The sequence below is a fragment of the Aphis gossypii genome, unplaced genomic scaffold (genome assembly GCF_020184175.1).
Source record: "Aphis gossypii isolate Hap1 unplaced genomic scaffold, ASM2018417v2 Contig00952, whole genome shotgun sequence".
In the NCBI taxonomy this organism is placed as follows: Eukaryota; Metazoa; Arthropoda; class Insecta; order Hemiptera; family Aphididae; genus Aphis; species Aphis gossypii.
Genome location: NW_026083378.1, coordinates 20,608 through 37,068, shown reverse-complemented (window position 1 = coordinate 37,068; position 16,461 = coordinate 20,608). Strand labels below are relative to the sequence as shown.

Genomic DNA, 16,461 nt, shown 5'->3' with positions numbered 1-16,461 from the left:
GCTTGTGAGTTGTGATAGAGATAGAGAATAATACAAAATTGATTTTTTTAAACAAATGAATAAAAAAAAACTACAGATAAGTATATTCAAATAAAATATAAGAACAAATAATTGCTTAAAACTTAATTGAATAAGTATATTAAAAATAATTTAAATGATCATATTACTTATTGTGTTATTATGTACTTATTAAAAAAAAATTTAAACATGTGATTACGGAAATAGAACTAAAAGCTTTAGCTAAAATCTAAAAATTACCATTAATATAAAATATTTTTAAAATTACTTTGCCTAACGTGGATGTTTTATTTATACTGAATATTCATTAAGTTAAAATGAAGTTGGCCTAGATAAGGGGTTTACTGTGCTTTACTGTAATTTCCTTTTTAATAAAACGATTAACTACAAAAAATATAGCAACATTTTTTTAAAAGGATTTAATTGGCAATAAGTAGGTACACTCAGATCATTATACTCGTAATTTTTATTTGTAGAACCGTCTAGCGTACGTTTATTTAAACAGATTCTAACAATATTATTAAGTTAATCAGAAAAAAATAAATTTTAATTTAATTGTTTATTAAAATAAAACTAAATAATTTATTTTGACATATAATGTCTTATGGTTGGTGGTCATTCTGTTAATTTGTCCGACACCTAGAATGTCACCATTTGAGACGGCGATTGTGTATAGCAAATGGTTGTTATAGCAACCGGTTGCTATGTAAAAATGTATAAAAAAAATAATAACAAAAAAAAAATATATTACATTATTAGTTTAATCTAACTATTTTTTATTTTATTTTTTTTTATTCTACCGGTAATACCAAATTGACATTAACATTCTTATGTCAACTATATTCAGTAAAAACAAGACATATTCATGTACCGACGTATTTGCGTGTAGTGTAGATACTCTTTAGTTATTTTTTATTCTTGAATTTTTCAAGATTCCTTGTATTTTTAACCTCAAATATGTATTATTTTTTATTGCATTTTATAAATGTATATTATTGCTGTAAATTTAATAAACTAAACATTATGTATATACATAAAAAAGTTATTTACATTTATTGGTATACAATGGTACACTAAAAATATTTATGAGACATAAAATATAAGAAATTAAAATAGGTAATTGTTTTCCTCGATATCCTTATAATATATTTATCCCGTTACTTATTTTAATTATTACTTATTTTTAATATGTTTACAAAATACAGGTAATATTAAGCTCATTGATTTTGATCTCGAAGAGTTAAAAAAAAAACATTTATGTATGTTACATTTCTCCGATACTGATTTTACTTTCAATAAATGTAATTTAATAAAATCGGCCGTCCCAAAAGTATTTGAAACTGATAATGTAACTTTAAAAGTATTATTTTCAAAAAAAAACTTATATTCCGAAGTATTTTCCAAAAAGCCCAGAACAATCATCGACGTTATTTCAATCCAAAAGATCAAGAATAAATTCTCCAGATACAACTCCCACCAGTGGCAAAGATAATCATTTGAAAAATGCAGATATTTTGTATTTACCAACACCAACGAAATCTTCAAAATATCTTTCATCAAAATCGTACTTATCATCATCATCTCCAAAATCTCCAAACACTAAATCGATAATACAAACAACAATTTCCAAGTCCTTCAATCACTCCAAAAGTACTTTTTCCAAATTTAAATAGTCAAGAGAACAAAATGAATAAAAAGATACAACAATTAAAACAAGTAGTTAAAAATCAGAGTAAATTATTAAAAAACAAACGTGCTTCAATCTCAAAACTCCGTAAAAATTTGCTAATTTCAAGGTCCAATTTAAGAAACAAAAATATTTTTAATACTTTTTCTGTTTTCCGCCAAAGAGGTGGCTATAATAGGTAAGTGAAATTTAAGCGAATTAATAAAACCTAATATATATATAGATATATATATATATATGTGCATGTGTATATTGTATGCTATACAATATAAGTAAAGGGGGGACATGCTATACTATATACTAGAGTGCCTTGATTGAGAGAGTGTGGCCATACGAACTGATAAGATTAGATAAGAGATTAGGCCGCCATTAGTTGGCTAAACAGACGTATCAGTCACTTCATACTTCTTGTTTTTAATTTATTGTTTAAATTTTTTACCCAGTTTTACTCACTTTTTAAACACAGTTCACACAATATTCATATCAATAATATAAATTTTCTTTACCATATTGTGAAATAAAATATTTTTTTTCAAAATATTAACTCATTGTATTTATGAGTGCCTTAATATATTGATAATTGATGGATTGTCTTTAAGGCAATCTAGCAGTTTTTTTCTTACTGTTGTAATGAATACAACGCTATCGCTCATAGCGTATAATCTACAGCATTACAATCATTTCACGCTAAAAATCAACAATAGAGCGCGCATACGGGCAAAGTGTTTTAGACAATGATCAATTAATTAATTCATTATCATGAATTAATTAGTTCAAAATGTCCAAAACCAATAGTATAAGTTAAAGTATTATATGTAGTGCTCTTTTACATTTTTCCGTCCCGATAGCGGTATTACATGACGACCAAAACCAGTGAAACACAGTAGTGCGCCCTTACCCGTCTACCGCGGACTCGGTCATTTCGCCGCGATCATTTCGCCGCCAAACTATTCGCCGCGATAATTTCGCCGTCTTCGTTTCGCCACTACCGTTTCGCCGCCGTTTATTTCACCGCCGTTTATTTCGCCACCGTTTATTTCGTCGCCGTTTATTTCGTCGCCGTTTATTTCGTCGCCGTTCATTTTGCCGCCGTTCATTTTGCCGCCATCGTTTCGCCGCCATCGTTTCGCCGCCATCGTTTCGCCACCGTTTATTCACTGCCAGATTTTTAACAGTGGTCTATCCGAAAAATACTAAGTGATACCTACATGCATGGGCGCCGTGTGCAGGGGGGCTCGGGGGCTACAGCTCCCCATGATCTTGGTATAGTGGAGCTAAGCCCCCACTACCTCACGGTTCTTATATTATAAAATAAGTCATAAGTCAATTAAAAATGTTGATGATGTCTTGAAGCTAATGAAAAACGATGATGCACTTCGTCAAATGTTACCAGAGTTAAAAAAATATTATGCATAATGTTAGTTATACCAGTGTCATAATGTACTTCAGAAAGATCATTCACAGACTTAAGACATACATCAGGAGTACAATGAGTCAAACACGGTTGAATGATATTGCCATTCTTCATGTTCACCGTGATGAAGAAATAAATGTAGAAACTGTCGCAAACCAATTCATCGACATTTCCAAAGTGCGGAAAAATACATTTTCTTTATAAAATGTGTAACTTTTAAAATAAATTGGTCTTTTTTAATTTTTGTCTTATGATTACTATAATAATTTTATAACATACAAAACAACAAATAACTAAATTTTAATAGTTAATTGTTTAACGAAAAATTTAAATAAAACGAAAATATCTATGTAAAACTTCAGTAAAAGTGTTCATAAAATAGTGAGCCCCCCATGATATTTTTAAAACCTGGCGCCTATGCCTACATGACATTGAGGCTTGAAATCACTATTTTGATACATCTGTTGATTTTGATAGTTCTCCAATTCTTTATAAAGGCCGGCGTGGAGTTTTTCAATAATTTGATTATTGATAATTTACTTATTGGTCAAGCGACAAGCACACTCATTTTGATTTAACCAAAAATATGGTACAACGTACAGAGAATTGTCTAAATTATAATACAATATTTACATTTTTACATTTTACTTATACAATACAATAACTTTATACATATAAAACTATTAAAACTTAAGAATTTAATTTAGTTTTTTTCTCAGTAATTTGCGGCACCTCAAAATTACAAACTACATCAATATGTACAATATTACAATAATCAAAAATTAAATATAATAATTTATCTATATATATAAAATTATTGTGTCACAGTGTTAGTTACCATATTCCTCCGAAACGGTTTGACCGATTTTTATGAAATTTTATATGCATAGTCAGTAGGTCTGAGAAACGGCTACTATCTAAGTTTGTATGCTGTGCGATAAGTAGTTCCGGAGTTATGGCCTCTTAAGTGCACATTGCTCCTACATCTGAACAAAATTTCAAGTTTAAAAAAAAAAACATAGTTATAAAAAGTTATAAAGTTTTAAAAAACGTAGACAAATTTAAGTGTATATTTGACATATTTATCATTAAATAGATGTTTGGTTTCTATAGGATACTAAATAAGGTATACTGATTAAGGAATATATGTATGAATATATTGGCGAGGATGAGTTAAATTTTGAATCCTATTCATATATATATTTCTTATTTAGTATACCTTATTTATTTTATACCGTTTTATGCCACCAAAACGCAAAGGTGCTAATTTGAGCCGTAATACAAGTAGATCCAGAAGCATGCGAAATACAAGAGCCCAAAGAACTGAAGAACAAATCCAGCAACAAAATACTGATGCACGTGTGAGCATGGCGCAATTACGTCAAGAACAATCAGAAGATACACGAGCTGAACGTAATGAAGTAATAAGATTAGAACAACGACAATCACGCCGTTTCACAGTCAATAGACGCAGAATCAATTACCAACAACGCCAACAGGTACATTGAGCATTTATATCTGATTTATCCTGCGTCTAGCATTCCAGTATGAGCCCGATATTGAATATTATGCTCATTCTAAAGTAGTAATTGGTGTTATAGAACAAGGAATGCCCGCATTGTCATGCTCTCAAATTCAAAAATGAGCCAGCCGGGATGTGTTGTGCGTCAGGAAAGGTGCAAGTGTGCAACTACCTGAAATTGAAACGCCACCTGAACCATTCAACGGTTTACTTATCGGCACGGATACAGATTCTACGTGTTCCTGAAGTCAATTCGAACGCTCTACCAAATTGGTCGGTACATCAGCTCCAATGAAGCTGCTTGGCGTATCTTTGGTTTTCCTATTCATGAACGGGATCCAGCAGTTGTTCAGTTAGCTGTCCATCTTGAAAACGGTCAGCGTGTATTTTTCACGAATCAGACAGCAATTGATCGTGCTATAAGTCCACCATTAACGGACAATTATACGTGGCATGTTCTCGAGTGGGTAAACCATCCAGTTTGTTTGAGTTAGCTAAAGATGGGCTAACAAAAAATATTGTTCACGCTACAGCATTAAGAAATTGATATTGTTTGTTAGTGTTACTGTCGTAATTAACTTTTAATGATATATATTATTTTGAGGAATAAATTATAATAAATTTAAAAAATTAATGTTTGGTGTTTTGTTATTTTTATATTCATAGTTATACTCATCGTTCACAGCTCTCCATGCCTTTATCACTCATTTACCACATCCTTACACACTTACAATAAGTTAGTTATTTTTTTTCAACACTATAAATTCCCTAGAAATAATTTATATGACAAAACAACGTATGCAGGGTCAGCTAGAATATATAATAATATTAATAATAATAATTTATAAAATGTACACTGACTCAAGAACATTTCTATAAAAATATAATTATTAATGTACAAGTATATTACGATGTATAGAAAAACGTGAAGACTGGGTATTGAGTATAAATATCGTGTATGAAATCATGCGGCCGGTGCCGTCCCTAGACAGTTTTCAAGGGGGGCGGGGGGGGGCGATACTATTTTTTTAAATTAATAACTAATCAATAACTACCCTATACGTATTTTTCAAAAGTTTGGGTGAACTTAATTCAATTTTACTGACTTATTTTTAGATTCTGAACGAAGTGATGAATGTATTGATTTTACAATGATTTGTGTTTTTTTTTTTTGTTTTTTTTTCTTGTGTGTGTATAGCATAACTAGTCGAAATAATGCTCCAATTTCAAACTATGGGGGTGGTTTCCGATGTAAAAGTGAATATCCTTGGTGCATTATAAAGGTAAAAAGTTAACATTTCCCAACAGTTTTCAAAAAAATCGAGAAAAACAACAAAAAAAAAAGCGGGCAAGTGCGGGTACCGCTCTGCTGTACATTAGGTGCCGTGTGGATCACTATTATATATTATAGGAGGGTTAAATTTGAATCCAATGATAGGTATCATTGTATACGAAAAACGATTCTGAACGAAGATGATTTGTCAGCCTAGGATATAATTTTCAGTGGTAGGTAAAAAAGGTGGTTTATGTTTTAATGGCCTGAATACGTCAAAATTTAAGTTGTTTTATAATTATTGTAAGCTAAACTTATGAAAAACATTGTATTAAATTTTCAAGTATTTTGATTGGGCCAAAAAAATTTTATCGACACTTCAAAAATATTTTTTCAGAAAAATTGAAAATTTCAGTTGTTTATAAATAGCTCAAAAAAAGTCAAAATATTTTGAAATTTAAATCACCTAAAGAAAACGCGAATCTTAATAATTGGTAAAATTTTCAAGTATCTACGACTTATACTTTTTGAATAATAACAAATATTTAAAATCGTTTGAGGATAAATCGTTATCGTTACGCTATTTCGTAAAAATTTAAAATTCAAACGCGCTTAAAATTTTTCCTATAATGATGATTCGAGTTATCTCTATAGCTATTTGAAGGAAAACTTACGAAAAACTTAGTATTGTATTTTTAATCCTTAGTTATAAACACAAAAAATTTTATGATTTTTCAACTCCAAAATTACTTGCAAATTTTCGCGTTTTCAACAGATTTCGTAAAAATTTGAACTATAAACGCTTATAAAAAAAAATTGTGACAAGCGATTTTTAATTTTTTTTAACTGCATTTAGAACAACTCATAAGGAACCTTGTATTAAATTTTCAAAACTTTTTGACTTTTTTTGAGTTATTTATAGACCACTGAAATTATGATTATGATATATCACGCAGCGATCGGTAGTGTGTCAATTTTTGCGTGATCAAGCACGCGTGGTTGTAGGAAACCACGACTTAAGTAGCTAAGAGTTGAAAATTTAATACAAGATTTTTCATAATTTTAGTTTACAATAATTATAAAAGTACTTAAATTTTTGTGTATTCAGCATTCAGGCCATTAAAACATAAGCCACCTTTTTCACCAACCACTGAAAATTATATCCTAGGCTGACAAATCATCTTCGTTCAGAATCGTTTTTCGTATACAATGATACCTATCATTGGATTCAAATTTAACCCTCCTATAATATATAATAGTGATCCACACGGCACCTAATGTACAGCAGATCGGTACCCACTTGCCCACTTTTTTTTTTATATATTATAAATTGTGGGCGTCACCGTTTTCGGCCAAAATGTACCCTTCCCTTTTCGGCCAGTGTCACTTTTCGGCCAACATTTACTGTTTACTTTTCGGCCACTGTTCCTTTTCGGCCAGCACAGTTTTTCTTTAAAATTTACAATTTTAACAACTGAACATATTATTACATAATATGTTAAATTAAAAATTAATTTTTGTTTGGCAAATTTTACTATTTTTGTAGTCCTCACTCTTCAATGTAAGTTTAAATTCGTTTATAGTTGGTTTTTTAGAAGTAAAGATAAACCAGCGTTATTTCTTGACATAATACAATGTAAAACGCTATTCAATCAGTTATAACTTATAATGATGTGTCTAAAGTATAGACAATTATTTTATTTTATAATTTTTTTAACAAAGTATTAGATGCATATTTAATTATTATTATATTTTTATTCGACTAATGTATTTTAACATTTTATTGTATTACCCATTATTTTATTTTATAATTTTTTCACCGAGTATTAGGTAATAATTTTTTTTAAAAAAATCACATTTTTGGATATAATTATAACTCATAAGTTGTTATAATTGTAAATTTTAAAGAAAACTGTGCTGGCCGAAAAGTGACAGTGGCCGAAAAGAGTAAGGTAAGTGTTGGCCGAAAAGTGACACTGGCCGAAAAGGGAAGGGTACATTTTGGCCGAATAGGAGGCCTCCCATAAATTGTTATGGGGGAGGCGAATGCTTCTTCGCAGTCCCCTTGGGGACGCGCCTGCCGGCGCAAATCAACAATAATACCTAAATCGAAAAACGGAAAAACATTCGTACCGTACGCGCGGCTTCCTTAATCTATACAAAACATACACAGGCTGTTGTTCACATAAATATATATAGGTAAAGGTAGGTAACATAATGCATGATGAAAAATAATTTAGGAAATATTATTGAATTTGCTGATGAAAATTATCTGGTTTACTATCTAGTTTATAATAATGAAACTGAACCATTACAATTAAATAAAGTGTTGAAGTTCATGATACCATATTACACTCATATTAATTGGGTCATTATTGGTTATTATTATTATTATTTATTATACATATTTTCTTTGTTTCACACAATAAACCAACTTTTGAAAATTTTCACTTGCAAGTTGACGTGATTATAAACTTTAAGATATAATAATTTATATTTTATTTTTAATTGCAATGAAATATTTCAAGAAAATAAATTTCATGACATTTTAAAACCCTAATATTATTATAATAAAAATGAAACTTTGTACATGAATTATTTTTGTATTGAACTACCTTCTATTGTGAAAATTAAAATGATAATTATTGAAAACTAAAATAAAATAAATATACTACAACTATTTGTACCTATACGACTATACAATTAATAGAATAGTAATGTATATATGTGACTTATGTCTCATATGTTTCATCTCTTATACATATATAAAATGTTGATATTAAAATATAATATAAATAACTAATAAGGTAAATCGCGAACGTAGCGAGCAACTTTGTAATGCATAGTTTGTTAAACCTTCTACACATGCAGTGGCCTCTCGTAAGTCAAACAGACCCAGTGGGTCTACAGTACTACAATCCTGGATTCGCCACTGCACCTAGATAGGATATAGGTCTTACTCTCAAAAATATTATTCTCTATAATTTTTATAAATATAAACTGTGATTTTAACTTAAAAATATAAAAAAATTATTTTTCGTAAATGCGTTTTGTCTATATTGCGCATAGGTCAAAGTAATAATAAACGATGCGCTGACATCCTTTTAATATGTCTATTATAATATTCAACATCAAATTGCTTTTTAAAACGTTATTTTTATTCAAAATAATATTATCTATTATTGAAAATGAGTGTTTTATGCTTTTATCAGTTATTCAGTTACTACTATGAATGATTTTTTTATGTGACAACAATCTAATAATACGATTATGTAGACAATAGATTTCTACCACAGGGATTGCGGTGTGAAGGAGTAACATTCTATTTAAATAACTTTTTTAAATAATTTTATTCATAGAATTGTATTGACATTATTGACAAGATTATTTTATTGCTAATCAGATATTATATTTTTAATAAAATGAAATCATTCTCTGTCCATCGTCCATCAGTACACGACACGAGGCACGAGTATTATACAAGTATACTTAATTATTAATTTGGCATTTGAGTTTTTCTGTTTCTTTTTTTTTTTTTGTTATAAAATTGTTATATTTTATTACAATAATATGGATGCACTTACAAACCGCAACAGACAAGTTTTTATCCATGAAGGGTATCAATATATTTTTGACAAATTAGCGGCAGACAATGTCACTAAATTGTATAGATGTCGCAGACGTGACATACACTGTAAAGGGCGCATAAGAGTATGTATAAATGGGGTAATTGAAGTTACTGGAAACCACGGTGGTCACGATGAATCACCAGTAGCAATAGAGGTAAGTTAAATATTTAAGTATTAAATACCTCATGAGCTAATATGGGCAAGGCCGGATTTAGATTTTCGTACGCCCGGGGCAAATCTTTTTTTAAGGTAAAAAAAAATTAATAATACCCAATAGATACCTATTTAAGTAATTATGGAAAAAAAAATTAAAATAAATACTTGATATAATAATAATTGTATGAAAATTCAATTTTCCGTCTACGTATGTAGGTACCATCTAAATCATTAATTTTAATTGTATTATAGCACAAAATTAGTGCTTAAATCAATTTTAACTAATTTTAAATCAAATTTAAGAACAGGTTATGAAAGAACTAGTGTTGAATGATATCTAGATACAAATTAAGAGGATGCCAGTGTAGTATTAGTTATTTCTCTCTAACCCACGCATAACGTAGCAAATTTTACGTTCACAAAAATGATTATAACCATATTATTTTCTCAAATTAGAGTGAAATAATCTATCATAGAATTTAAAGCTAAGAACATTATCGAGGGCATCTCATAAGCGTTTTATTATATTTTTATTTTAAAGCAAGTTATGAGTATTTTAAAATTGTAAATTGTTTATACATCTTAAAAATGCTACGTTGTGCGTGGGTTAGAGAGAGAGAGAGATAACTTATACTACGCTGGCATCCTCTTAAGTAGCTTCAACTAATAAGCTTTAAATTATGGAAATCTCGTTGTGTTATGCATGTGTATTTTTCAATAATCGTTTATTGAATAAACGTATAAACTATATAAATATAAATTAATATGGTGATATATTTTTGTTACATTTCGATTTCTTAAACCTAGGGCCAGATTTTTTTAAATTTGTTCGACTGCACTTAAAATCCTCCGTCAAATCCGAGCCTGAATAAGGATAAGATCATGCTAAACATCATTAATAATTGATAGTTACTAATGATTGTCTTTTATTAGGTATTTAAATATTTTGTAAATAGCGTATGTTTTTGAATATTATAGATAGCTTCGACGATTACCAATATTAAAAAAAGAGCTTTGGAAACGATGGAGGCACCAGCTGTGGCAATTAATCAATGTATAGGTATTTATCAACAAATATTAAATAACTTAAATCATTTTAAATTCGCCCATTTTTTTAATAACCTTAGTCAGTGCCGTATCCGGGGGCTTTTGGGCTTAAGCCCACCCCAAAATCATTTATTTTAAATAGTATGTGTATATGACGTATGTTTTTAAATTATTTCCTATTTTCGTATAGAGTTAAATATGAATGCTTAAGCCCACCACGAAAACAAATCCTGGGTACGGCACTGATCTTAGTGATTATAATATTTAAGAGAAAGCCTACTCCAATTTGTTGACTATTTTACAAACGAGCATATAGCATGAGAAATTAAAGTGACCTTTATATAGTAAATATAGATATACGATATACCTACTATTATTATATTTAAAGGTTTCAGCATTATCTGCGTTCTCTCATAGTTATTCTCTAAATACAGAATTTTAAAGCGAGACAATTAAATTATTATTATTTTTACATATATCATTATAACTACCTAACTAGCTAGTTACCTAGGTATCTAATATCTATAACTTATAGACTATAAGCTATAACTCAGTTTAAAATTAAAATATTAAAAATACCTCTGATAAAACGCAGATAATTATATTATTTAATATGTCAATAATTACAAGTAACTAATTTGTTTAGAATTATAATAATTACTAAACGTATATTTGTTACCCATGTTACGCGCTAAGAAGGTATTTTTCACTCACAAGCGACTTAGCGGTATAATAAATTAGGTTTAGCTAAACCCCAAATCAATATTGTGTTGAAAGCTTTAATACTAGACTAAATTGAGTTATTATCAAACTTAAAGTTAAGAACATTAACTATATACTTATATGTTTTAGTAAGTTAACTTTTTTGTAATACCTATTTCAATTTTAAAGCGAGGTAGGTATGAGTATTTTTAAATTGTAATATTTTACATGCCCATAATTAACATAAAAATTGAAACATAAAACATCTAAATGTTAAACCAATAATATTTTTAAATTAGAATAAAATAACTAAAATTGTTATTCTTCGTTTGATATATAATTTCATCAACACTTAAACTTCATATTGTCTATACAAACATTATGCTTATATATTTTAGATATTTTGTTTTCAGTACATATTATATGAACTACTTACAAGGAACTCAGGAACCTAGAATTAAACCTTTCAAATCTTATACATAAAAATTAAATATTTTATTATTTTCTTAACTAAAAAATAATTTTCAAGTCATATATATTATAAAATAAACTTTAAGTTTTTTGTTTTCATTGGATATTTTGCAAAGTACTTACTGAATATTTACTTTTGATCTTCTGCCCCCAAATTACTAAATAGACTAATTTGCTACTAAGAACCAATCAAAAAGTTGAAAATCTGATCAAAAAGCTGTTGACAGACAGAAAATAAAACACACATCATTGTAAAATCAATAAGTTGAACCTGTAATTGTAAATGAATGGGTTAAATTTAAATTCTGAACTAAGCTTATTTGTTTTTTTTTTAATGTTACAATACACCATACAATATATAATTTTAATTATTATAATTCAAATTGTTTTCACCCAGTTGGCTGACCCTTTCAATATAAATATTAAATATGTTATACAAATTTAGGCATAAGACTAACCCCTTAAAAATAGGGGTATTTATAAAGTTAATGTTTACAAATTATTATTTATTCAAGTTTTAACATGAATATATAATTTACTTATATTAGTAACTAAAAACTTGAAATTCTAAGACATTATTTTGTTAATCATACTTTTAATTTTAATTGTATACAGATTTTTTTTAAAATTTTTCAAGTGAAAATGTTTGTTGCACAAGAATTAATACTAAAATATATTTTTTTAGAAAGCTTAACAGTTGCTGGAAAAGGGGCGTTAACATCTATTAACAACTTAAAACAAGTTGTACGTAGAGTTCGCCGACATAATGGTCCACAAATCCCGGTTGCTCCATTATCATTAATGGAATTAGAAATTCCTGAGGAATATAAAAATTATGAGGTTGAACCTGGGCAATTCGAAAATTTTTTGTTATGTGATACTGGACCTGGCCCTAACAGAATTTTAATATTTGGTCGCCAAAGAGGATTAGAGGTAGAAATATTAACATATTTCAAATGACTTTTAAATTGCTACAAACAGAATAGATGATTTTTATTTAAATATAATTTTATATTCAAACTATAAAAATGTATTTTTGTACAGTGTATAAAATCTTATATACCATATAGCAAGAATATAATTAAAAATAATACTTACAACAAAAAAAAAAAATAATAATATGCTAATGTTAAAATAATATATTATACCCTATTATACAGTAAGTGTTCACTTAATTCATTTGAATTTTGTATATTATAATTTAGATACTTGCGACAAGCAATGAGTGGTTTGTGGATGGAACATTCAAGATCGCCCCAATCCTTTTTACACAAGTATTTGTAATCCTAGGTACTCGCAACGGTGGTGTTCATCCATGTATATATGCTCTTTTGCCAAATAAAAACCAGGCAACCTACAATAGACTTTTAATAGAAATTAAAACTCTAGCTCCAGGGATAATTGCCGGAAGCATTTCTGTAGATTTTGAGATCGCTATCCATAACGCGTTCAGGACTGAATTTCCTGAAATTGAAATCCGAGGATGTTTTTTTCATCTCCTGCAGAACATGAAAAAACAAGTTGGAGCTGTAGGATTAATGGCGTAAGATAAATATTTTAGTTAATTTAAATGGAATATAATATCATGATAAATAAATGTTAGGGCTTAAATTATTTGAAAAAAATATAAGTAAAAACAATGCTTTTAAATCATAAAATTTGATTCATAAAATATAATATAATTGAAATTTAAAAAGTTAAATAAATAAAATATATATTATATTATATTGTTATACAGTATATATGTATTGAAAAACAAATTAAATGTTGGTTCTTGTTTTAATACCCACCAAGTTAATACAGTGGCGTATTTATGGGGGGCTGGTGGGCTTCAGCCCCCCCCCCCCGGGAAATCCAGGAAATATTTATTAAGTCTGCTTATTATGTCCTATCAAATGTAAATAGTAGAAGTTCCATATAGGTAATTAAAAATACCACAGCCGCTCCAAAAAAAAATGTCTAAATACGCCTCTGAATTAATACATAAACCACTTTGAATAAATTTTATGAATAATATATAGAAAATATGCTATTTAATAATTTAATATACAATACCTACATTGATATGTTTTAATATTACTCCATTAATTTAGAGACTACAGAAATAATCCCGATTTCAATTTATATGCTCGGATGATAACGGCATTGGCATTTGTCCCACCAGAAGACGTAGCTGCTTATTTTGAAATTCTAAGCATAGAAATAGAAGCAGTATTTCCATCATTACAGCCAATCCTCGATTGGCTAGAATCGCATTATATTGGAATGCTGAGAAGGGAAGGTGTTAGGAGAATACCAGTTTTTCCTATTCCTACCTGGAATCTATATAATCGAGTCTTGGCAGAACAAATGGTATGTTACATATTCGAATCCTTTCTTTTTTCCCTCATTTTAATCCATATGCATTTAGAACTAATTACATTTTATCTAAAAAAAAGCAAATCAATTTCTCATTTTAAAACAACATTAAAAATGTTTCTTTTCGAAATTTTAATTTACAGTAAAAACATTTTTTTAAATTTTTATTAATGAATATAAATTGTGTATGGTACTATTAATAAAAAATATTAAATTTAAAGTTAAACAAGGTTAGATGTGCACATATATTTTTGTATATATTTTTTAATCCCTCAACAATTTAAAATACAAAAATGTAATCCAATGTTATTTAAATATGTAATTTTTTTATAAGTTTCATCAATATTAAATAAATTTCCATCATAATGCTTGATAAAATCAAAGTTTTTTTAATTCCTCAATAACATTATTATAATGATGTAAACAAATCATGAGTATTAAAGCTCTTTTCTTTCATATAATTCTTAGTTTAGTTGTCTATATTTAATTTCAAATAAAAAAATCAATAACACACATACCTAATCTAAAAAATAATCACAACAAGATTATTTTTTTTAAATTAGTTAACTACCTATAATAATTATAATGATATAAATTAATAGGCAATAGTTACATATAAAATATATTATGTAATATTTAAATTCATATTCTTTTAATACAAGTTTATGACATCCAATAAATTATCCATTAAAAATTAAAACATAATTAATAACTCTACTTTAGTTAATAATGAATACTAATTTATACCTACAGGACGAGTATTATTATTTATATTATTTTTCTATATTATTATATGTTGTTATATTTATTTAACTCACTATAAACATATTAATAGAGATACATTTTAAATTATAAATAATTGTAAGTACTTACAAATCATTGTTGTTAATTATTATTATTTTTTATTTGTATGAATTGGTCATCTGTGGTAACAGAAAACGAATAATATTGCTGAAGCATCTCATAGGAGGCTCCAAGCACAGCTCAGCATGTCCAACCCTACAATTTGGAAATTCATAATAGAACTCAGAAAGGTGCAAGCAGAGAGAGATATCTATTATGAATTTCTTGTGGCAGGTAATCAACCACCTCCTTCAAAAAGGAAGTTTGTTGATGCTGGAAATCGCATTTTGCACCTGGTACAAAATTATAGAAACCGCCAAGCCACCGAGTACCTAAGAGGTTTAGCACATAATTTTATAATGGATCAATAAAAAATAAATAAATAAATAACTTGAAATAATGTACCTATGTAACTTCATAAAATATCTTTTAACATTGTTCCTTATATATATATATTGAATATGAATATTCAACCCTAGTACTCCTAGTACCTCCTACAACCAAATTGTTAACTTTAATTACAATAAATATTAATATTAATTCAAGTTATTACATGATAAGATGAACATTAGAAATAATTCTTAAATAAGTATTTTACTCACCTCAATGGGACTTTAAGTTGTTAAATTGCTTATAGGTACTTTGGTTTATGTATCTAATGTTAACTATAAACGAATATGTGGTTGGTGACTCCGCTTCCTAACCTATAGGACCAACTATGGTCGGGTCTTGGGCATGATCTCGAAACCTGATATTTTAGGTTACGTTCACACACCGTCCAAAAGCCCACACATTTCAAATGTAATTTATATCTAATTATATAAAACGTAAACATAGACATTCACTGGCATAGTCCATTATATCTTAGTCCGTGATAATAATATGTATTGTTCTGATAAAAGTCTGATATTGATAACGTTTGTTTACCGAGTTGTATTCTTTGCATATGGCGTCAGTTTCAATCAACGGCGGCGAAATAAACAGCGATGAAATAAACGGCGGCGAAACGGTAGTGGCGAAACGGTATAATTTTATATATATAGATAAATTATTATATTTAATTTTTGATTATTGTAATATTGTACATATTGATGTAGTTTGTAATTTTGAGGTGCCGCAAATTACTGAGAAAAAACTAAATAAATTCTTAAGTTTTAATAGTTTATATGTATAAAGTTATTGTATTGTATAAGTAAAATGTAAAAATGTAAATATTGTATTAATTTAGACAATCTCTGTACGTTGTACCATATTTTTGGTTAAATCAAAATGAGTGTGCTTGTCGCTTGACCAATAAGTAAATTATCAATAATCAAATTATTGAAAAACTCCACGCCGGCC

At 28.3% G+C, this 16,461-nt stretch overlaps 1 protein-coding gene and 1 long non-coding RNA gene across 4 annotated transcripts; one reads left to right on the top strand and one right to left on the bottom strand.

Moving 5' to 3' along the window:
• Nucleotides 1-4,360: 4,360 nt before the first annotated feature.
• Nucleotides 4,361-5,275, top strand: LOC126555615 (uncharacterized). Its single transcript, XM_050210514.1, has 2 exons — nucleotides 4,361-4,618; nucleotides 4,721-5,275. The coding sequence occupies exons 1-2, from the start codon at nucleotides 4,361-4,363 to the stop codon at nucleotides 4,934-4,936; spliced, it is 474 nt and encodes a 157-aa protein (XP_050066471.1). The 3' UTR covers nucleotides 4,937-5,275.
• Nucleotides 5,276-12,895: 7,620 nt separating this feature from the next.
• Nucleotides 12,896-15,996, bottom strand: LOC126555617 (uncharacterized). 3 transcript variants are annotated; one of them, XR_007606890.1, is made up of 5 exons: nucleotides 15,723-15,996; nucleotides 15,526-15,614; nucleotides 15,151-15,452; nucleotides 13,979-14,346; nucleotides 12,896-13,418 (listed from the first exon to the last, which is right to left on the bottom strand). It is a non-coding gene; the product is annotated as an uncharacterized LOC126555617 (long non-coding RNA). The 3 variants fall into 3 exon arrangements; XR_007606892.1 differs by having other exon boundaries at nucleotides 14,235-14,346; nucleotides 15,723-15,994; XR_007606891.1 differs by lacking the exon at nucleotides 13,979-14,346 and having other exon boundaries at nucleotides 15,723-15,989.
• Nucleotides 15,997-16,461: the final 465 nt, after the last annotated feature.